The sequence below is a fragment of the Tamandua tetradactyla genome, chromosome 15 (genome assembly GCF_023851605.1).
Source record: "Tamandua tetradactyla isolate mTamTet1 chromosome 15, mTamTet1.pri, whole genome shotgun sequence".
Taxonomy (NCBI): Eukaryota; Metazoa; Chordata; class Mammalia; order Pilosa; family Myrmecophagidae; genus Tamandua; species Tamandua tetradactyla.
In genome coordinates, this window is record NC_135341.1 from 39,412,989 (window position 1) to 39,436,689 (window position 23,701).

Sequence of the window (23,701 nt, forward strand, 5' to 3'; positions counted from 1 at the left end):
CATAGGTATATCCCTAACACTCTTCCCTGATTTCATTCATATATAAGTAAATGAACAACTACTGCTTGGCTTCATTCATCCATCCATTCATCTACTCATCAAGTGTTTAGTGTGCGATACTGTACCATGCAAGGAACTGTGCTGGGCCTGGGGTGCAGTGGGGGCTACCTCTTTGACTTTGTGCCCTTCCACTTTTCTTCTTGGTCACCTTATCACACCTGCTTCCTGCTGTTTCTCAAAAACGCCAAGTAAGTGCCTGTGTAAGGGCTCTGTGCTTATTATTCCCCCTGCCTAGATTCACTCTTCCAGATATCCTCATGGATCACTCCCTCATTTCATTCAGATCTCAACTTAGGCTAGCTTTGGGCCCCTAACAAAAACAAGACTCTCAGTCCCCCATTCCTGCTTTATTTTTCTTCACAGCAGTATTATCACCTGACAATTACATCTATTCATCTATTATATGCTGACCTATGCCCACTAGAACGTAAGTTCACCCTCAAATGATGTTTGCCTACTCTGCTCGGTTATGTGGCCTCAGAATTTAGAACAGTGCTTGATGCACAGGAGGCGCTGACATATCTGCTGAGTATACTGTTGAATGGAAGTAGGAAGTCACTTAGAGCAGGAGAATGACATGCTCAGAGCTGAGCCTTAAGAAAATAAACCAGTTAGCAGCACAAGGATCATTCTCCAAAGGGTCTGTTAGAATTTTCAACATGTTACTGAAGTTAACGAAATCCTGGGTTAGGTAAAAGGCGATGGCAGACGGGGTGAGTGCACGGGTGATTCAGTGGTAGAATGCTCGCCTGCCATACCGGAGACAGGGGGTTGATTCCCAGCCCATGCACCCAAAAAAAAAAAGGCGATGAGGATGTGACCTAGAATAGTAGTTCACTGAGCATCTATCACATAGATACCACATAAACAATTCAGTTACAGCTCTTGCTCTCATGGAGCTACAATTCTGTAAATAATTATGTAATAACTCTTACGATAAGCACCATAAAGTACAGGTAAAAGAGGGAGGATGAGCCAAAATTCTGTGACTAGAGTTTCAGTCCTGCGTGACTACATAGCTGGGTGTCATCCTTTCCCAAAGGGAACAAAAGAAGAGATGATTTAGAAGGCAAAGAGGATTAATTTTAGACATAAAGAATAAGGGGGCTATCAGGACAAATGGAAATGCAGAGCTAATATCTGGGAGCAAAATAAAGGGTAGAAATATAGATTTGAAAGCGATTTGTAGAATATGCCACCAGATCTTTGCTTGGAAGATATGTTGGCACAGCATGTTTTGCTGGTCCTTGTGATACCTCTGTCAAGGTTACATGACATTTAGATTTTACAAATCAGTATAAGAAAAATAAACTCACAACTTGTGTGCGTTGCTTAAACATGTATCTCCTAGGAGTCAATTCCTTTTAAGGGACCATTTGAAGAGCAGTTAAAGGCTGAGCTAATACCTTCTAACTGTTAACAGCTGAAGTGGCATATACAAAAACAAAGGAATAGCTAAGATTACCCCTCAGTATCAAATGTCTGAGACATAGAGACAAATTCTGTTTTTAGAGCTTCTGGAGTCACAGAGCACCACAAGCAAACTTCACTTGCCCACCTTGTAATAAGTTTTATGAGCTTCTCTTTTGAGCTTATTTTTTGAAAAGCATGTTTTTGTTCTGAACAGATATTCAGCACACTCTGCCAAAACGTACAACTATTTTAGGCTCTACTTTGCCTGCCAAAAGCCCAAACTCTGACCCTTACCTTCAAGGCCCTGAACACAGACGGTCAGGTCCACTAAAACACAGGAGAAATCATGGTCTCCTCTGCTTCAACTGAGACAGAGAGGGAGTATGGTGTCTTTAGTTAGTGACCTGGAAGCATTCTGTTTCAAGCTCCAATACAGCTGCCAGATTTTAAAGATGAGATGTAAAATTTAACAGTAACTTCTATGTCAGTTATTTAGTCACCAACCAGTACAGTCCCATGATCACCTTCAGTGAACTGGAAGAAGCAAGCTCTTCACTTGTGGCTCATCTGTACTCTTTAACAAGAGGTGATTCCAATTCCTAGATACTGTGTTGAAACTACAGAAGTATATACTGGAGTATACTTTAAAAGCCTTAAATGTTACAAGGCCATATCAGGATATAACAAGAGTCAGTAAACTATGGCCAATATGCTTGGCCCATGCCTGTTTTTATAAACAAAATTTTACTGAAACACAGCCACACTCATTTGTTTATGTATTCTTTTTTCTTTTTTCTAATTTTTTTGTGAAATGCAATTTATGTATTTTTTTAAAGCTGCTTTTGTACTACAACAGCAGAGTTGCATAGTTGCAACTGAAACTAAATGACCCACAAATCCTAAAATATTTACTATCTGGCCCTTTTCAAAAAATGTTTGCCAACTCCTGGTACACATGCTTGGCTCACCCCCTCTTTTCCTCAATGAGAAAAAAAGTGGCATATACGATCAGCTGTTTGGGTAGAAAAGGTCTTCCTAAGCTTCTCACAGGAAAGCTGGGCTGGTTCCATGTCAATGAGGCAGCAGGCGTGCCAACAGTCAACAAATTAACAGTTGGAAGGTAGATGCCACTGTTGTAATTTAGGAGGGGCAAGGAACACACCTCCAGAAAAAACAATATGATCTCATTTTCCAACAACCAGCCTACAAGTTGAACCAGGTGGGGCCAAAGGGCAAACAATGGAGTCTCATGCACAAAATTATAAAGGAACTGCCTGCAGTAAGAAGCAGCCCCAGACACAGACTTCTTAAATTTATTCAGTCAGGCAGCTAGGCTGCAGAAGCCTCTAGGTGAAGCACCATGAATGTTGCTCGGCTGGTAACCAATTTTCCAGGGTGTATACTCAAATCTCTTTCCCCACCCACACGTTAGGCAGCATCAAGCTCTCTATTCATCTAATTGGTGTCCAAATTTAACATCATTCTCCACAACATAACTTGAATGAGAAAGAGACTAAAAAATGGACTTTTTAATAAATACAAATTCTTATCACAAGTGCTCTGCTGCAAGGAGTCTATTCTTCCTCTCAGCTCTAACTGGTCAATAAAAAGAAATAAGGCTGAAAATAAACACAACTACCTGAAAAAAGTCATGGGAAAGCCCTGGGAATGAGCAGTTTTCACAAATGCAAGTTTTCCAATACAGTGCAATTTCAAAATCAAAAAGTTAAGAATTCATAACTGGAAGACGAGGAGAAAAAACTTGCATCTTTCTTCTCTCCTGAAATAGGACAGCGGAGTGGCACACGAACACATACATCATTGTCCTCTGTGCTCAAAGATGACATTAATGATAGTGTCTGTTCCTTACTTTGCTTCATTCCAACAACAAGGCAGGTGAGTAATCTGACAAAGGGCATAAATGCATTTCTTTTACTAACAGACAGCTGGGTTGGTTCTCACATAACATAGCTTTGTGCCTTGGGCAAATCCCTTAATATCTCTTAAGCCTCAGGGATTTTTTTTTTTCATCTGTAAAATGAATGGCTTTGCTAGAGGACCTCCGCAACTCCTTTTAATATGATTATGCTAGCTCTATAATTATACCTGTGTCATTCACTATACTACACATAGCATAAAAATGGCATGCATCAGCAAGTCCTTACCTCATTTCCTGACATCCTTCTCCACCTACTCTTTCATCACGAATTAAGTGGTGACAACAAATTGGGCAAGATTCCAGACTCATACGTATAGCACTTGAAGCCAGTTTCAGTGAAAATTGTGTTCCTGGATTTAGTGGGTCAAAAGGAAATATTCTAACACTACGCCTTGTACCCATGGAAAAGACATTTTCTTTTGGAAGTGATATTTTCAGATTCAGGTTAAAAACCTCAGTAGAGGCTTTGAAAAAACACTGAGAAGACTGAAGCCAACAGATCTTTCAAGAACCATTTATCAATGGCTGCAATATAAAATGTATATGTGTGAGTGTGTGTGTGTAGAGGGTTCTTCTCATCTCTGTGCTTATGTGTTAGCAAGTGGTGTACAAATTTGGTGACCCCATTCTGCTCTCATAAATATGGAAAAAGAAAGGTATTATGTGAGTTGAAGGGAGAGTAGAAATATATGAATATGGTGGCTCCAGATCTCATAAGTAAGAAGTTGTGGAGAACACTTATTCAACCTGGGGAGTCTCTTCCTATAGCTGGACCCAGATCACTCTGACAGGTAAAGAGAGGCCTGAACCTTGAGTTCCTGGTAGCCCAGAGGAAAGGAGACGAAACTGACCAATGGGAAGAGGGATGAGAGCCTCCATGGATGTATGTCACTCTATCCAGACCAAGCCATATGCCACAGGTTGCTGAGAAGTCTTACACTGCTATCCTTCTAACCTTTAAGATACTGTCATTTGTCAAGGAAAAGGACGATGGATTTTTATTTACAGGAGAATAATATCTAGTTGGATTTATAACCCAAGGTCCAAAAAGATGGGTTTCAGGTAAATTGCCCTCAAAATGAAATGCAAAATTCTGCACGTATTCAAGTATGTGCACTTTTTTTTAAAAGAGGGTACTATAGCTTTCAGATTATCAGAGGTTCAAGTCACCATAAATGCAGAAAGAGATTTTTAAAATCCAGTACCTTTTTCTGTTATGCCTCTACTTAGCTATCCAACAGATTTCCAAGGAAATTAATTTCAAATATTTCCAAAAAAGAAAATTAAGTCTAGGTTTAAGAGTTGACAGTAAATTTTCAGAACATGGCATACCTGCTAATACCCACTAACACACTTTCCCTAAAACTCAGAAGATAGAAAGATGGCATGTTGTTAAGGATGAGTACAATTGGCTGAAGCACATGGTAGCAGCTGAAATCTGTTCAGTCACTGTCCGTGATGGAAGAGGCAGCAGGAGAGAATGAAAGGATGCCTGGCCTACAAAATGGAGACTGGGAGTTTAGTTTCAACTATGACTAATCTATTCCACGACCTTGGACAAGTCCCTTCCCCTTCTGGACTTGTGTCCTCATCTGTAAAACGTGGGCTACTTGAAATGAGCAGTGGTTTGCAAATTCTTTTATGGCAATGAAACATTTTGTTCAGATAAAATCCACCAAAAAATTTCATCATAAGCTAAACAAATTCAAAATGGCAGGGTGAACATACGCATTTATCTCCACTCCCTGTGGAAATCCAATTAACTTATTAATTGGATTAATACTACTTATTGAAGATTTATTACATGATTGTTTTTGAGTGTATTAATCAATGGAATCCCCAACAGGTAGGTTCTAACATATTCTCATTTTATAGATGATGAAACAATCACTGAGCATTGAAAGAACTTGCCCAAGTTTTCACAGCTAATCAGTGTCAGAGCCAAGATTCAAATGCAGTAGACTGGCTCCAGAGAATGTGCTATACTGGCTCTCAGACTGACAATCAAGAAATAGCAAAGGTACAAGCTCAAGAGGAAAAACAAAAGCAGAGAGGGATAGCAGATTGGAAATGTCAACAAAATTTTGGAAGATGAAAAGCAGACACGTGAGTAGTAACTGACATAGATAAGCAGTACAAAAGGGATGCCAATTCCCACTGCAGATTAAACACACTCTAAAGCACAACTATTGGAGGCACTGGTTTTCTCAGTGTTAGGAGGGACTGAAAACAGGTAGTCCAGGTCCCCTTTCCCAGGCAAGCAAGTTCTCCTTTACCACCCTAGCAAAAGACTGAGGTGGACAGGATGAACAGAGACTCCAGACTGCAGTAAATACGGCACTGATGAAGATGAGAAGTGGCATGACTCAGTCTGCATGCTGCATACTTAAGTGAAAGGCCCCAGTATGCTTCCACCAGAAGGCTCCGAGAATGATAATAGCTAGGCGTATACCAGATATAAGGAAGGAAGATCCATGGATTCTGGAGGAAGATCTATGCATTCTGAGCATATCCCAATGAAAAGGCTCATCATCACCCTACAGCTGTGGCTTTCAGGATGTGGTCCTCAGATCAGGAAACTTGTCAAAAATGTAAATTCTCGGACCCAGGCTAGACCTACTGAATCAGAAATTCCTGGGTGGGACCCAAGAGCGAGTGTTTTAACAAGGCTACCAGGTGATTCTGATGCTTGATGGGGTTTGGGAACCAATGCCCTGTAGTCAATAAGTCCATCCCATACTAAAAAGATTCGAATAGCTTTTTAGTGCCTCTCTGTTTATTTGGAAGACAGTCTGGAATCACCAGAAGTCCCCTTGGTTCCTCTCTCCCACTTCAGAAGATCCTTTTCCCATTTAGGCCACTTCACTCCTCTCCTGGAAAGCTAATCTCCTTTAAGAGGGGTTCAAGGCAGTGAAAATTTATGACAAGTATTATGAAAAGAACACCACAATTTTTTTCATTTAATCCTTACAATAATAGAATTAGGAATTATCCCTATTTTCATATTTGGAAAAGTGAGGCTTAGAGAGATTAAGTAACTAGTCCAAGGTTACAACTAGGATTTTAATCCAAACTCTTCTGTCTCCAAAGCCATACTCTTAACCACCTTACTCTTTCACTTCCAGAGGTCTGACTAAAATAGGTGAAGAACAAAAGTTTCCTTAACCTTGTAGAAAATAAGAAGAGCAAAAAGATATTTCCATAGATCTTTCTTTTTTTCCTTTGGTTCTTTCTTTCTTTCTTAAACAGTGGTCCTCTACAGAAACTGAGAGCCTTCCAGCCAAAGGGCAATAGGGAGCAACAACTGTAGCAGCATCTCCTTACCTAGAGGGTTCCACATGGCTCACCAGTTTGGCATAGCAGGAATGAATGCCAAGCTCAGGAGGGAGGCTGGCTCATGAGACCAAATGTTAGTGGGGAACAGGAGGTTAAGAGATCCTTTCCCTATTGATGCTAGCACCTCTCTCCCCATCACACAGCCCATCAGCCTACTGTCCAGGACGTTTGGGGGAGGGGAAGGGTGCAGAGCACCTGTTCACGTCAAAAGATTTCCAGATCCCGTTTTAAGAGCACTTAAGAAGACACGGTAATAACAACCGAGGCAGGCAATGACTACTAAGAAGCCTGAGCCTCTAAAAAAGCACCGCCAACTTCGAGAGAGCAAAAAGAAATGTTTATGGTAACAAGAGAAGATGCTTTAGTGGTGCCCATCAGAATGTACAGACGGCCAACGCCCCTTCCTCCACAGAGGGGCTGCAAGTCCATTTTCTCTTGTCTGTGTGACGGAAAGGGAGGCGGGCACCCCCATCTCTACTATTCTGAGGGCCTCAGATGCTCACCTCTGCCCCTTTCCTCCCAAAGGCTAAGGGACTCAATCCTATTCCTGCCTCCGACCAGCACGTCTCTCCTACAGGTCTTGGTTCCTCTCCAACCTCCTCTACCCGCCCCTCACCTCGGCTCGACCTCTGTCTCTCCGCTCGCCCCTCTTCCTGCCACCCTTCTCCTCTTCTCTTCTCAGCCCCTCACTACCCAGCCTGGGGTACCTTGAGCGTCACGTCGCACAGCTTGCCCTGCCGGCGAATCTCCTCCATAACGCCGTAGCCGCGACTGGGCAACTCGGACACGGAGAAATGCACTAGATCCTCCAACTCCTCTGCACCGTCCTCCACCATCTTTCCCGGCCGCCGCGACTGCGCAGGCCTGGCCGGCCGGCTCAAATCTAAACAGGGCGGGGCAAGACCGCGCGCTGGTGGCAGCTCCGAGCTTGGGGCTGAACCTGGATGAGCCTGGGCGGCCTCCGTAGTCGTAAACTGCTCTGAGCCGGAACTCCTGAAGTCCTGCTTCCTGGTTTATACGCAGCTTCGTTCCCTCGCTACTGCAACCCTGGCTTCGCTCCTGCCGTTTCCGCAGATTTCCTGCACCAATCGGTGCCATTTCCAGTCCTCTCGATTCTGTTCTGCCATCACCGGCATCCTCGGCCGAGAACTACGTACTTCATTTCCGCCACCATCCGGATACTTCCGCGATCCTCGAAAGCGTCCCGTTGCCATGGCGACTGCGTACACAGCCCGGCTGCCGCGCTTTTGGCCACCAAGTGCAGTGCTAGGCTTCGGCAGCTGCAATTGCAGCTGTGGCTCTCCAGGAGGGCTGCTGCCTTGCCAGCGGTGAGCAGGGGCCGCCTGCCGCGGGGGTGGGGAGTGCTGTGGGAGAGAAGGGACAGCAGAGAGCGACGTACGCCAAGGCGGCCAGGGTCCGTCTGCTGTACAGTCCTAGAGTCCCTGGGCTTGACTCGATCGTGTGAAGCCCGGAGGAGCGGGGCGCAACTTCGTAGGACCCTGTTCAGCTTGGCTGCGGCTTAGGGTCTTTGAAACTAACAGTCCCTGGCTCCACGAGAGAGGGAATTCTTGAGGCCCAAGGGATGGGAGGGGAAGGGCCAGGTCATCTGGACTCTTCTGTACTCCTTGGTTTAGAACTGGAAGAGGCTCTGGGTCTCCAGTCCAACCCCTTCGCTGTATAGATGAGGAAACCACTCCACAGAGGGAGAAGAATGGGCCAAAGGCCCGCATCCACTCGGCCTCCATTCAGGGATTTGACAAGTTGGGTGAGAGAGTTGAGAAAAGCTGGTTCTGCCTGGATCCAATGTATTTAGCCCAAGGGAGGATGCTTTTGTTCCCGGGTTCTGAGTTCAGATATTGCTCTTATCCCCCAGTAGGTCTGAGGGTTCAGGTTGAGAGACTTTGCTGATGGAGTGCTGGAAGATAGGGACTCACCTGTTGACTGTGAACCCTCCAGATGCTCTCTTTCCTCTTGTTGAGCCTTTAAGAGTTCTAACTGGCAATTCAGTTCATTCCCACTCCTAAAACAGAGTAGGAAAATGAAAGCTTTTGATCTTGGAGATCTCCTGGTGGCCACTCAGAGAGAGGCTCGATTTGCTGCACCAGAAACCCCAAGATTATGTCCTCTTGAGAGGGGGTGTTCCCCACAAAGTCTTGAGAGGGAATGACACTACTAAAAGTGATAGGGCTTCTTGTAAGTAGAAGTTGGAAACCAGGTGTCCCTCTGGAAGGGCCTTGGGCCCAGGGATTGGCGGTCTGGGGAGGGAATGACGTAACATTTTCCTTAGGGTGGTTTGAATGTGAGAATGGATCGCTCTTTCAGTAATGACTGAAGATGGACCCGTCTATGGAGATTCAGCCACCCTCTTAACTTCCAGCCATGACCATCACCACCATCCACCATTTCCTGAGTACCTGCTTTGTTCTCTGCACTGTTCTGGCCATTGTGGGGGGATTCAAAAGAGATAAAAGGCGCAGTCTTTGACTTCAGGCTACTTTGTGATTTAATTTGGGAGCTGAAACCCATTCAAATGAAGCGGCATAAAAATGGTAACAAGCAGTATTTCAGTAAGTGCAAGATGGCATGGGGTCCCCAAATGTGTGGGTGTTAAGGAGCTGCTGAATAGCTGAATATAACTGGGTTAATAGGCTTGCTGTGGGTGAGTCTGTCTTCTGGCATGGCCAGAACCATGGGTGTCCCTTGGAAAATACAGATGGGGGTGACTGCATGTGCATGTGCATGTTAAGAAGAATGCAGGGCAGAGGTAGGGGCAGTCTTACTCTGCTGGGAAAGAGTGATGCTTTGGGCTGGCCTGTGCTACCCTTGTGCTCTTTGTGGGTTGGGGCTGCCAGCAGGGAGGCCTGGCACCTGCTTCCAGAACTGCACTGTTTCTTCATGGACCCTTTCAGAGGGTGCCCTGGGAAGCAGCTGAACTTCCCTGGGCAGGAGGATGGGCCCGTGGAACTGATGTGGGAAATGGTTCCCACAGCTTTAGAGATTGAAGGTAAGTGTTTCCTTAAGCCAAAACATACCTCCCTCCATTCACACCTATCTAATAGGTCAAAGTGAACTTGGAGATGAGATTTTTCCCTCCGGTCTCCTCAGTTTAGGATGCATTTTTGAGTTGTTTTCTAAAATTTAAAGTGTGAATGACCCCGTAGTGGCTAGAAAAAGATATCTACAAAATCATTACTTGAGGAATATAGGAAGTGTGCACATACTCTGCAGTAGGTAAATTATGTAAGTATCATGTCTGCTTATTTGATTTGATGTTTGAAGGACTTGTAACAGGGGTCAGAGATTTAGTGTATCATCATCAGTGAAACTGTATACTGGAGGGGCAGGACCTGTTTGTCTGTTTAAATTGCTTGTATAGAGATACTTAATGCCACTTGTTGAGTTAATATAATTGTAAGGGAAATCAAGTGGTCACCACATGTTATATCTGGAAATATAGAAGGATATGAATATTTTTTAAATTTTGAATCATCTTTATCAGGTAACATTCATTGAACTTCTCTTAGATAATACATGTAGGATGTTAACTTTTTTTTCTATAATGTGTTTTGGGAAAAAATAAACTAATTAGTGGTAATTAAAAAGAGGACTCCTGCTATACCTGGCATTTCTTTTAAACAGTAAAGGTATTGAAAATTAGTTTTTTAAAGATATTAAATATCAAATCAGTTTATTTGTTAGAGTGCTTTGCAATATTACAAATAAGCTATTTTTCCCTTAATAATTGTGTTGATATTGTTATTTTCCAATTTGACAATGAAATTGAGGAAGCTCTCCATGCCTCATAGTCCCCTAACTTTCATAAATTTAGAAATTCCTTTGCTGGTTGTCTTTTTCAAAAGTGTTTCTAGGAGTTCTGTTTAGCCTCAACTCTTCTATGCTACCCCATGAAAGTACAGGTAATTTTAGAGGAAAAAGCCTCATTTCTTATCAAACTGGTCCAAACGTGACAGGGAGATCAGCAGAAAAGCATATGATGCATCACACATCCTGCCCTTTGGGTCTTTCCTCTATTCAAATTCTATTTTGTACATTGTGGAGCATTAATTCTAAATAGGTTTTTACCATTCTTTTTATTATACTCATGTTTCTGTAAAAGTGAAATTATTTAAATTTGAGAGCCTAGTCTCAGGCTGACCATAAGCTACTTGATGATGTTAAAATTACAAAAACTAAAAAAAAAAAAAAAATTACGAAAACCAAAACCAAACATTAGATTGATCTTACAATGAAAAATTTATTTATAAATCAAATTCAAAATGTTTCATCTTGGAACAGTTTTAAATTGTATTATGTTAATCTCCCCAATGAAGCTGTTCAGTATATTTTCATCACTTTTACCTTGTTTTATAGTATTAACCATATTTAATAAAATTAATAATGATTACATGTAGACTTTTGCTTAGCTTTCCTTAGAACTCTTGGTATTTTCGGTCAATATTCAGTCCTTTGTCATCAGTGTAAATGATTAGGCACCTGAACAGCTGATTAAGTTTTAAGTTCTCCTTAAAGCAATAAAAATCAGGTCAGTTATTATCTCTACTTAATCTGTTTCTCCACTATATGCCAAAATTTACTGTCTAATTAATATTAAATATTTTACACAGGCACTCACTCCCAGGGATGGCCTGGTGTGATTTGACCAATGAAACTAATATTTAATCAAATATGAGAATTATTTGTTGTCATTTGGAAGGTTCTGGTGCAAATCAATTTTTAAAAATTTTCTAAAATAGTTCAGTTGAATGAGATCTTAGAGCACAACTAACCCTTGACTCAATGCAGTAATCAATCCCTTTTGTAGCATCTCTGCTAGTTAGCATCTAGCCTTTGCTTGAGTATTGATGGTGTTTAAGTTCCTTACCTTGAGAAGGCCTTTTCCATTATGGGACAGCTGTAAATATTAGAAAAGCCATTTAGCGTAATCTGCTTCCTTATCACTTCTGTTTATATGCTTTCATCCCATACTATGAAATCACATGAAGCATTTAACCTATTTTATTATATACAGTAGTTATTTGTGATAGTATAAATGAGGGAAGACAAATATATGGGTGGTTACCTGAAAGAAAATGATACTCCTTAAACCTAATTATTTTCTCAATTGAGAAGAAAATCATAGTATATTTAATGATGGGGTAGTTAAATATACTTCTAGATGATCAACTTCTGATCTCTTTAGGCTAATGGAGATAGAGGAAGGGTTGCTGCATCTAAGGTAAGTTATGTAATTGAAGAAAAGAAAGTTAGTTTTAATGTTCCCCAAATAAGTATTTTAGAGAAAAATATAATAAATGAGGCAAAGTATAACTGGATTCTTCTTAGATATAGAGCATTTCTGGAAACCGTATCTAAGATTAGGCTCCTCAAAGAAGCATCCTTCTTGTTTTGTGTTCTTGTCATTGGTACTTACATTTGGGGATATTGGTGGAAAATGGTGAAGCAGGAAATACATGTGTTTGTTGAACAGCTAGCATCCTGTGGATAGAGCACTGAAATGCTGGGAATTAAAAAGGAAGGCTGATTATACAATTTAAAAAGTTAAAAAAAAAAAAAAGAAGAAAGAAGAAGGCAACTGGCTTTAAGCAGATAGGGTAAATTGGACTACACATCACTCTTTTCTGATCTTAATGAATGACGCAGGCCCTTCTAATTGTTGTTTGTCAATGACTATTAAATTTCGTTGCTCTCTTCTCTTTAGCTAGAATGAGTACTAGGAAAAGAGTGAATGCGTTTGTACGTGTCAAACCCACTGATGACTTTGCTCATGAAATGATCAAATATGGAGATGACAACAAAGTAAGTGCAGTATGTTTACTTCCATGTGCCTGGGTCTCTTTCTGTCCCATCTCGCTACAGTGTGATAGTGTTTCCAGACAACCTTTTAAGGAGTAGGACAGAATTGGTAAAAGTTCAGATGAACTCTAGAATTCATCAAATCCAAACCACTCCTACTACAGTTTTTTGATGAGGAAACTCATAAAGCTCCCATTTCATATTGTCTTAGTTAATAAGTTCACCTTTAAACTAATGTCTGGCACAGAAAAACTGATACTTCTATATACTCATAAAACCTTCTGGTCTGTCATTACATAATCTCAGAGGGGTAAGTCAGAGTCTCTTAACTTGATTGCTGTTAAACTTAACAAGCAGTGGAAGGAGAACTGAAAAGATTTATCCATACCATGCCCTCACCACTGTCCTGAGAACCCTTCTGAAGTCTGTGGCAGGCTTAGGACAACTTGAGAATGTTAGATGTTGTCATTCAGCAATGAATGTGGACTGATTATGGCTGGGCAGCACTGAGTCACTCTTTAAAGCCAGAATTCAAGGGCAAACTTGTAAATCCTCAAAGATACTAGCAGTCAGAAAAGAGCTCATGTGTGACCTTATGAGATATTCTCTTTTTTTTAATGCAATTTATTTAGATATGTTCACACACAATAAAATCATCCAAAGTATACAATCACTCGTTCACGGTATCATCACATGATTGTACATATAGCCTCATGATCAAATTTAGAACATTTTAATTACACCAGAAAATAAATAAGAATGGGAAAGAAACTCTAATACTCCCATACTTCATATCCCCCCCATATTATTGACCCATAGTATTGGCATGATACATTTGTTACTGTTGATGAACGAATATTAAAACATTACTATGAACTATAGTTGAGATATGCCCTTTTTGGGTATGGTTTTGATGAACATAGGCAGACAGAGCATTTAATGTATGAATGGAGCCAAACCTTTCTCTTTGTCTTAGTTATTCTGATTGTGGCCAGGTCTTAGCTCCAGGATTAGGGCATCTAGTGTAAGATTTCATTGAGAGTCTGTTGGCATCAGAACATCAGAAGTCCCATTAACAAGATTGAAATCTACCACTGACTTTAACCAATAAATCCCTGAGTCAACTGCTGCCACAATAACTTGCTTTGTAGAAGCATGCATTCGAAAATCTGCTCACTATGTGTAGGCTGGGCACCCCCAACTTACTCTAATACTAATGGGTAACTGTATTCTTCCATGCATTGACCCAGAGTGTGTACAGGTAAGTTGGTGTGTGCTGCAATGCAGAGCTAGGGAAGCCTCAATGCCAATAACCAGAATGATGGAGTGCGAACCTAGGCCTTTCATATCAAGCTTTCTGTTCTTTCCATCTTAATCCAAGGCCTCCCTGTGCTTATTAAATGGATCAAAAGCTTGTTGAATAAGAACATGATATCATCGATGGGTGGAGGTGGGGAACCAAGACAGCTAGCAACCTGTGTATGATAGTGAGATGTAGTGAAACTAGTAAGAACTACGATTTTGTTTGAAGAATACTTTCGGTTTATTAACGAACAAGAGAAAACAGCACAAAATGACTGTCAAGGAACAAGAAAGATGGACAGGGGTTTATTCTGTTCTATTCTCCCTCACATACCAATAATCCTTCCCTCAGCCTCATGGATGGTGCCTCTTAGATGAGGGAAGACCAGTCCTGAAAGAAGAGTGCAGTGTTTTTCTGGTTCCGTGTTATGGAAAACTCTTCCTCCCATGCTACCCCACAGAAAGTTTCTCTCTATAGGATCATAAACTTGCACATCTAATACCTATTAAAGAGGACTTTTGAAAAACATCTTCCCAATTTTGAAGCTATACTTTTTCACATCTTTGGATATTTTTTAATTTTGTTTGAAATAGCACATCTAGAGACAAATTGCAAACCCAGCACATTAGATACCATTCTTTTCTGCTTAGTAGCCTAGATCCAGGTTTCCTAGTAAGTTCACTTCCTGTATTTGCTCACTATCGATGATATTTTTATGTCAGTTTCCTTCCAGGTGATCTTTTTTCTCTCTCTTTTTTTCCCTAGAGCATTGATATCCACTTAAAAAAAGACACTCGGAGAGGAGTTGTCAATAACCAGCAGACAGACTGGTCATTCAAGCTGGATGGAGTTCTCCATGACGCCTCCCAGGACTTGGTTTATGAGACTGTGGCCAAGGACGTGGTTTCTCAGGCCCTCAATGGCTATAATGGTAATTTACTTAATTAGTTATTGCCTCAGGCAAGATCCCTCAGAGCCCCTCGTGAGGAAAAGATGCAAGTATTTTATGGTTAATAAGTTGAAACATAACCTAACTTACCGATATTTATTTGCTTGTTTGTCTCCATGTTCTCATGGTGGAAAATTTATGTGATGGGCAACTGGAATCCTACCTTCATAGGAAGATTAAGTCACCCTGGATCTCCATATGTCATGCACAAGTATTACCCTATTTTAAATCATTCACACATTCATTTGGAAGATATGTCTTTATGATGAGTTTGATGGAGTCTGAACATTTTTCTCTCCACTATCTGTTAGGAGCTCTTTCCATTCATTCTGTCAGCATAGTCAATCTACTGTTTATATCCTAGTTCAGGATTATTTGTCTATGTATTACTAAAGTCTTGAGCAGATTTTTATTTTCTCACATTAAAAACAATTTTGACAAAAAGTCTCGGTGATACTGTTTTAGAAATTGTCCTTAATAGAGTATATCAGTTTGTAGACTTTGCCAGTCTGGTGGCTTGCTGACTAGAATGTCCCATTTTACTTTTAGCAACCCATGTTATGTAGTTTAAAAGTCCATAAGTGTGGATGTCCAAACATTATGATTTGTCCCATGCATGATATATAGGTATGGTACCAAGTGATGCAAAGATGTTCTCATTGCTTTTCATGACTCCCTGAGAGTGTGACCCTGAGGAAGTAGAGACAGAGGAATTAAGGCCCAGGGACATCAAGAATCTTGGGCTGTGAAACAGTAAATGAGTTCAAATTCCTAGGCAGATTCTAAGGCAGTTTTCAGGTGAGGGAACTCCTTCCTGCTCACTTGTATTGGGTAAATAAATACTGTTTCTGGCCCCAACTCACCTACTGGTGTTAGGGCCCCTTGTGTAAAATCTGTTCCCAATTCCTGGAACTAGAGCATCTGTGTTACAAAGGCAAACAATGATTTCTGCTGTCCAGTGTTGCCATGTAGATCTGCTGGGTAAATACCCAGAATTAGCCTTTGGGGTGGGATCTGGTTCAAGGTTGCCCACACCAGGAAGAACAGTAGGATGTGATGCACAGATCACATCCCAGAGCTTGGTGGTAATGGTAGACCTAAAGGATAGGAGAGGTACAAGAGAAAGTCTTCCCAGGGCAGGCAATGAAATGGGATCATACCAGCAGCTGTTTGTGGGGGTCCCATTTCTAGAAGTTTCATGGACCAATCAGCAACCATGTTTCTTCACATAGGAACTTAGTCTACAAAGAATTCTTGTGCCTGTAGGGAAGGCTGATGCCTCCTGCCTGGCCAGCTCCCCAGGGAGGCTGACCCCTGAGACCCTGGAAGTTCATGGCCTTGCTAAAGAAGGACTGGAGTTCAATGCTCTGATCTTCTTTATCGTTACAGAAAAAGTCCCAGTTCATCTGTTCCCTGAGTTTCCCTGCTCTCTTCAGAAGCCATATGGCCAAATCCTCTTGAGGAAGGGAGCAGAAGAGCAAGTGTAAACCACAGATTCAGAGCAGATGTCTATGTTTTGACCATTTATGTCCCTGTTCCCTTGTCCACATATCTCCATGGCAGGAATTCCTGATGCCATTGGCTGTTCCTGCTGGTCACCTTCATACCAGAGTCCTTCTGACTAGTGCTGGACATGCATTGGGCCCACGAGAGATTGCATGCTAGGGAATGGGAGAGCTTTTTTCTGGATGTGTCTGAAACACATTTTGAAATATTTGCAGGCACCATCATGTGTTATGGGCAGACAGGAGCTGGCAAGACATACACCATGACTGGGGCAACTGAGAATTACCAACACCGGGGGATCCTGCCTCGAGCTCTTCAACAGGTAGAGTAGGCCACAGTTGAGAAGCCACATGGGTCCCCTTTCTACATCATAGATGCTTCAGAACCCGGGCTGATTACTGGAGATAATGGGGTCTGGCCCTCAAAGAGTTGCAGTCTTTGTGAGAGAGAGGGTATGCATTACTCGGCAGGGGGTACCTCAGAAAAGTGGGAGTTTGGGTTTAGTCTCTGACACATACCCATGCGGATCCCATTTCCTCATTCATGAAGGAGGGAATTGAGCATGCTAACTGGACCCTTACTGCTCCTACAACCTGTGATCCAGTAATTAAGGATTTGGAGGTCCTAATCAATTTCCTTCCTGGTTTTGATAAGGGGGATGGAGACCCTTACAGAGCTTCTTTTCTGGCTTATTCTGGTTTCTTCCACTACCACAGCCCCTGTAAGAGCAGACAAGGAAAGAACAAGGCACAACCTCAGCTCTCAGGGCTAGATTAGCCCTGAGAGTCTGTTGGGGAACTGTGACTTAAAGTGAGGCAGACGCACCTTCCCTTAGGGGTCTGTGAGCCTGGGTTCTGTGAAGATCCTCTGGTTGGAGGCAGCAGGCAAAGGGCCTTCCCCTAGTGGCATCTTGAGGCTTTACAGCCCTGTCCTATAAGAAGTGTAAGATATCCTTCTACTATATAAATCATTCGTACCCCAGTTTTGGAAGCAGTATCCTTAGTATCCCACTCCAAAACCCCGTGTCTTAGACTTTAGTACTCTAGGCGAGTGCTGCCCAATAGGAATATAATTTGAGCCTCATATATATATATATATATATATATTTTAATTTTTTTATTAGTTAAAAAAAATTACAGAAACACAAACATTCCCAATATGTGATCATTCCATTCTACATATCAGTAATTCACAATATCGTCACATAGCTGCAGATTCATCATCCTGATCATTTCTTAGAACATTTGCATCAATTCAGAAAAAGAAAAAGACAACAGAAAAAATAAAACGAAAACAGAAAAAAAAAACCATACACACCATACCCCTTACTCCTCCCTTTCATTGATCACTAGCATTTCAAACTAAATTTATTTTAACATTTGTTCCCCCTATTATTTATTTTTATTCCATATGTTCTACTCATCTGTTGACAAGGTAGATAAAAGGAGCATCAGACACAAGGTTTTCACAATCACACAGTCACACTGTGAAAGCTACACCATTATACAATCATCATCAAGAAACATGGCTACTGGAACACAGCTCTACATTTTCAGGCAGTTCCCTCCAGCCTCTCCATTTCCTTAGTTAACAAGGTGATATCTACTTAAGGCATAAGAATAACCTCGAGGATAACCTCTCGACTCTGGTTGGAATCTCTCAGCCACTGACACTTTGTCTCATTTCACTCTTCCTCCTTTTGGTCAAGAGGATTTTCTCAATCCCTTGATGCTGGGTTTAGCTCATTCTGGGGTTTTTCTCAATCCCTTGGGGCTGAGTCTCAGCTCATTCTCAGATTTCTGTCCCACGTTGCCAGGAAGGTCCACACCCCTGGGAATCATGTCCCACGTAGACAGGGGGAGGGTGGTCTCATATATATTTTTAAGTTTTCCAATAGCCACATCTTTAAAATTAAAGAAGTGAAATTAATTTTATTAATGTATTGTATTCAACCCAATATATCCAAAATATTTCAATATGTAATCAATATAAAAATTATTAGAGCTATTTTACATTCATTTTCTCATACTTAGGCTTCAAAATCTGGTGTGTATTTTGTACTTACACACATCTCAATTCAGACATTAAATATTATTCACCAGAAATACTTGATTGGTATTTTAGATTTCATAAAATTTACAGTTGAAAAAATAAATTCACATACCCAAGTTATTCCAAGCCTACTTAAAAGTTTACCAATAATTGAATGAAGTATCAGTTTTTTACATTTAAATTAAAATTAATTTAAATTCAGTTACTCATTCATATTGGCCACAATTCAAGTGCTCAAAAAACCAAACAAGCAAACAAAAACATTTCAAGTGCTCAGGGGTCACCTATGGCTGGTGAACACTGTACTGGACAGACTGTATCTAGACTGTCAGATCTTGGACCTCTAGCCCAACTCACCATTTGACAGGTGAGAAAATTAAGGTCCAAACAGGCGAAGAGACCAGTCCGAAGTAACCTACAGAGAAATACTGAGAAGTCGAGAAGGCTGAGTTGTGGCTTGGCTTCTACCCTTAGAAGTTGAGTGACTGTAGACAAATAATTTTACTGCACAGAGCCCTGTGCAAATGGGTCTTGCCCCTGCCCTGCCTCACTCACAAGGGTGTTATGGGATGGAATTGAATAATGAATATGAAAGAGATTTATAAATGGTGAGACTCCATACAAATTAGAGATCTTCACTCCAGAGTCCTTTCTACTCATCATGCTTCTATTTCTTGGGACTCTGTAAGTATTAGCCAATCTGTAAATCTAAGCTCAAAAAACTACAAGATGATAATAGTTATCACCTGAAAGAATAGAAATATTAATAGTAGTTGTGGGAGTGGTGGTGGTGATGGTAACTTCTTGTTTGAAATGATGTATGTACCCTAGAAAAGCCATGTTTTAATCCTAATCCCATTTTGTAAAGGCAGCATTTCTTCTAATCCCTATTCAGCATTGTATGTTTGAATCTGTAATTAAATCATCTCCCTGGAGATGTGATTTAATCAAGAGTGGTGGTTAAACTGGATTAGATGATGAAATGTCTCCACCCATTCGGGTGGGTCTTGATAAATTTCTGGAGTCCAATAAAAGAGGAAACATTTTGGAGAATGAAGGAGATTCGAAGAGAGCAGAGAAGGCTGCAGCACCACGAAGCAGAGAGTCCATCAACCAGCGACCTTTAGAAATGAAGAAGGAAAACACCTCCCAGGGAGCTTCATGAAACAAGAAGCCAGGAGAGAAAGCTAGCAGATGAGTTCGCCATGTGCCCTTCCAGCTGAGAGAGAAACCCTGACTGTGTTTGCCATGTGCCTTCTCACTAGAGAGATAGACCCTGATCTTCATCGCCCTTCTTAAACCAAGGATGCCTTAGACTGGACATTCTATAGACTTGCTTTAATTGGGATATTTTCTCGGCCTTAGAGCTGTCAACTAGCGACTTATTAAATTCCCCTTTTTAAAAATCATTCTGTTTCTGGTGTATTGTATTCTGGCAGCTAGCAAACTAGAACAGTAACCATCACACCTATATACATTGTAAATTCTTTTAGGACAAGGATTATCTTGTACTTCTTGACCTTCCCTCCTGAGTAACAGCTCCCCTAACGCTAGCAGACTAATGGAGTTCTGCTCTTGGTGACTGCTGTCCAATCTTCCATCTAGGTTTTTAAGATGATCGAAGAACGCCCCACACATGCCATTACTGTGCGTGTTTCCTACCTAGAGATCTACAATGAAAGCCTGTTTGATCTCCTGTCCACCCTGCCCTACGTTGGACCCTCAAACACTCCAATGACCATCGTGGAAAACCCGCAAGGGGTCTTCATTAAGGGCTTGTCGGTCCACCTCACAGGTCAGGAGGAGGATGCATTCAGCCTCCTTTTTGAGGTGAGATGATCCAGACCAAGGGTTTGTCTCTTTCTTTCTCTTTACCTTCCTCCCTCCCTTTTAGTATTTTACTTGCTTTGATCATCAGAATAAATAGTAATATCTTCTTATTTAGAAAATTCAGATAGTAAAGAAAAAGATAAAGGAAACTTTTTTTCCACAAAAGGCAACAACAATGTATATTTTGGCTTATTTCCTTCTGGTCTTTTTTCCTGTGAAATTTTTTCTTTATGTAGTTGAAATTGTTCTATGTCCATTTTTTCATTTAACATTAAGCCATGTACATTTGTAGTATGGGAAAAAAATAAGGATTAATTTCCTTAATATATAAAAAAACTCATAAATCAATTTTTTAAAATTTCTAATGTATGTTATTTTTTAAAAAGTCATATAGGCTGGAACTTTCATACATTGCTAATGGGAATTTAAAATCATGTAGCTACTTTGGCAGTTTCTTAAAAAGTTAAGCATAAATTTTACCATAAGATCTAGCAATTCTGCCCCTAGTTAGCTATCCAAAAGAATTGAAAGCTATGTCCAAACAAAGGCTTGTGCATGGATGTTCATAGCAGCATTATTTGCAATAGCCCCAAACTGGAAATAACCCTAATGTCCATCATCTGGTGAATGAATAAACAAAATGTGGTATAGCTGCAGAATGGAATACCGTTTGGCAATAAAAAGAAATGAAATACTGATTCATGCTACAACATGGATGTACCTCAAATTTATGTAATTACTGATATATTTAGGTTTAAATCTGGCATATTTTTGCATGTGAAAGAAGCCAGTAACAAAAGACCATATGAAATGTCTAGAACAGGGAAATCTATAGAGACAGAAAGCATATCAGTTGTCATCTTGGGAAAGGAACAGAAATGAATGCATGTGGACCTGATGGAACTTTTGGAGATGATGCAACTGTTCTAAAATAGGATTGTGGTGATGATTGCATACTTCTGTAAATTTACTGACAGTCATTGAATTGTGCACTTTAACAGAGAATTTTGGGACATGTAAATTATACCTTTTATGACTTAAATTACTCCTATATGACTTAAAAAAAAACTTTTTTTTTTTAAGTCATATAGGAGTCCTTTATACCTGGATCCCTTGTGTCTAAAGCAAAGAATGAACCTCTCAGGTGGCCCCAATGGGATATTCTTGTCTTGTTGTTGTTCCTAACATTGCACTATGAAGAGTGATGTTTGCTGTAGGTTTTTAGTGCTTAAGGAAGGTTAAGGAAATTCCCTTCTGTTCCAAGTTTGTGATGAATTTTTATCATGAATAAGTTTTTATTCATATCACCTAGAAGTAGCCACTCTCCTAACTTCTGTGGTAAAAATTTCCTTGGTCTTCATTATAGCTTTACCACTTAAATATTTTGACCCGAACAGCATAATTTAATTTTTTTGAACTTTATGTAGAAAAGATTATGTAGGATGATTTCTATCATATCTTGTTTCTTTTACTTGCTTTTTTATGTGAAATTTATCCATGCTGTTCCTGTCGTTTTTCATTTTCATTATATTTCATTGTATGACTGTATTACAATTTTAGTTATCCATTCTACTTCTGATGAACATTTAAGTTTTCCCACTTTGAAGATATTTCAGAAAATGCTGCTTGGAACTTTCTTGTATATCCGTGCAAATAAGCATGGATTTCTCATGGTAAAGCCAAGGACTACAATTGGGTCAAGGACTGTGTATAAGTAGCTTAAGCTTTCCTGTGGATGATGCTAGCTATTTTCTGAAATGGTACACTCCCACCAGGAGGTTATTAGAATTTCCATTATTCTGACTTTAAAATTATGTATCCCACTGTGGATTTTTCATTTTTAAGATATTTTTAGCTATTTGGGGCCCCCTGCCCTTCCAAATAAATTTGGTTGTTGTTTTTTCTATTTCTGCAAAGTAAGTTGTTGGGATTTTAATTGGTATTGCATTGAATCCTTAAATCAATTTGGATAGAATTGACATCTTAATTATATTTAATCTACCAATCCATGAACATGGTATGCCTTTCCATTTATTTAGGTCTTCTTTAATTTCTTTTTATCAGTTTCTTGTAGTTTTCTGTTTATTCCTAAATATTTATTCCTAAATATTTTTGGTTAATATTGTAAATGGAATTATTTTCTTGATTTCCTTCTCAGATTGTTCAGCTAGTGTATAGAAACATTACTGATTTTTGAGTGTTGATTTTGTACCCTGCCATTTTGCTGTACTGATTTATTAGCTCTAGTAGATTTGCTGTACATTTTTCAGGATTTTTGACATATAAAAAATATATGTTTGCAGTGAGAGCTTTATTTCTTCCTTTTGAATTTGGATGCCCTTTATTTCTTTTTCTTGCCTAATTGCTCTTGCTAGAACTTCAACCACAATGTTGAATAACAGTGGTGACAGTGGGCATCCTTGTCTTGTCTGTGATCTCAGATATAAAGCTTTCAACCTTTTCCCATTGAGTATGATGTTAGCTGTGGATTTTTCATACATTGCCTTTATCATGTTGAGGAAGTTCCCTTCTACTCCTATCCTTGAAGTGTTTTCTTCAAGAAAGGATGTTGAATTTTGTCAAATGCCTTTTTCTATATCAATCAAGATGATCATGTGGTTTTTCTGCTTTGAGTTATTGATGTGGTGTATTAAATTAATTGATTTTCTTGTGTTGAACCAGCCTTGCATACTTGGAATAAATCCCACTTGGTCTTAATGTATGATTCTTTTAATGTGCTGCGAGATTCAGTTTGTGAGTGTTTTGTTGAGGATTTTTGCATCTTTATTCACTAAAGAGATTGGTCTGTAATTTCTTTTTCTTCTAGTATCCCTGCCTGGCTTTAGTATAGGGTGATGTTGGCTTCATAGAGTGACTTAAGTAGCTTTCCCTCCCCTTGAATATTTTTTTGAAGAATTTGAGCAAGATTGGTATTAATTCTTTGTTTTGTTTTGTTTTAATATATTTTTATTGAGATATCTTCACACACATACAGTCCACCCAAAGTATACAATTAGTGGCTCATAATATCATCATATAGTTATGTATTCATCACCATGATCATTTTTAGAACATTGTACCACTCCAGAAAAATAAATAAAAAGAAAAAAGAAAAAGTTCATACATCCTATATCCCTTCCCCCTCCCTCTCAATAACCACCAGTATTTCAATCTACCCAATTTTTACCCCATCCCTCCCCCCATTATTTATTTTTTTTATCCTTCTTTTTTAATCATTTGTCCATACCCTGGATGAAAGGAGCATCAGACACAAGGTTTTACCAGTCACACAGTCACATTGTAAAATCTGTATCATTATACAATCGTCTTCAAGAATCAAGGCCACTGGAATACATTTCAACAGTTTCAGGTACTTTCCTCTAGCCATTCCAGTATTTCCTCTAGCCATTCCAGTATACCATAAACTGAAAAGGGATATCTGTATAATGTAGAAGAATAACCTCCAGGATAACCTCTCGACTCTGTTTGAAATCTCTCA

General features: G+C 40.1%; 2 protein-coding genes across 11 annotated transcripts in view; one reads left to right on the forward strand and one right to left on the reverse strand.

Moving 5' to 3' along the window:
• KLHL18 (kelch like family member 18) overlaps positions 1-7,903 on the reverse strand; it is a 61,728-nt gene extending 53,825 nt beyond the window's left edge. For both annotated transcript variants that reach the window (XM_077129499.1, XM_077129498.1), the window contains exon 1: positions 7,456-7,903. In XM_077129499.1, the coding sequence (XP_076985614.1) occupies positions 7,456-7,584 (129 nt within the window). In that variant the 5' untranslated portion in view covers positions 7,585-7,903. The remainder of the gene's footprint in view (positions 1-7,455) is intronic.
• The window catches only part of KIF9 (kinesin family member 9), an 82,302-nt gene continuing 66,330 nt past the window's right edge, over positions 7,730-23,701 (forward strand). The window contains exons 1-6 of one of the 9 annotated variants that reach the window (XM_077129489.1): positions 7,730-8,076; positions 8,383-8,513; positions 12,468-12,565; positions 14,631-14,796; positions 16,536-16,642; positions 19,978-20,202. In XM_077129489.1, coding sequence (XP_076985604.1) covers positions 7,961-8,076; positions 8,383-8,513; positions 12,468-12,565; positions 14,631-14,796; positions 16,536-16,642; positions 19,978-20,202 — 843 coding nt within the window. In that variant the 5' untranslated portion in view covers positions 7,730-7,960. Of the gene's footprint in view, positions 8,077-8,382; positions 8,514-9,070; positions 9,316-9,345; positions 9,753-11,948; positions 11,985-12,467; positions 12,566-14,630; positions 14,797-16,535; positions 16,643-19,977; positions 20,203-23,701 lie in introns of those variants that run through there. The other 8 variants (XM_077129493.1, XM_077129495.1, XM_077129497.1 and 5 more) reach the window with 8 other exon arrangements.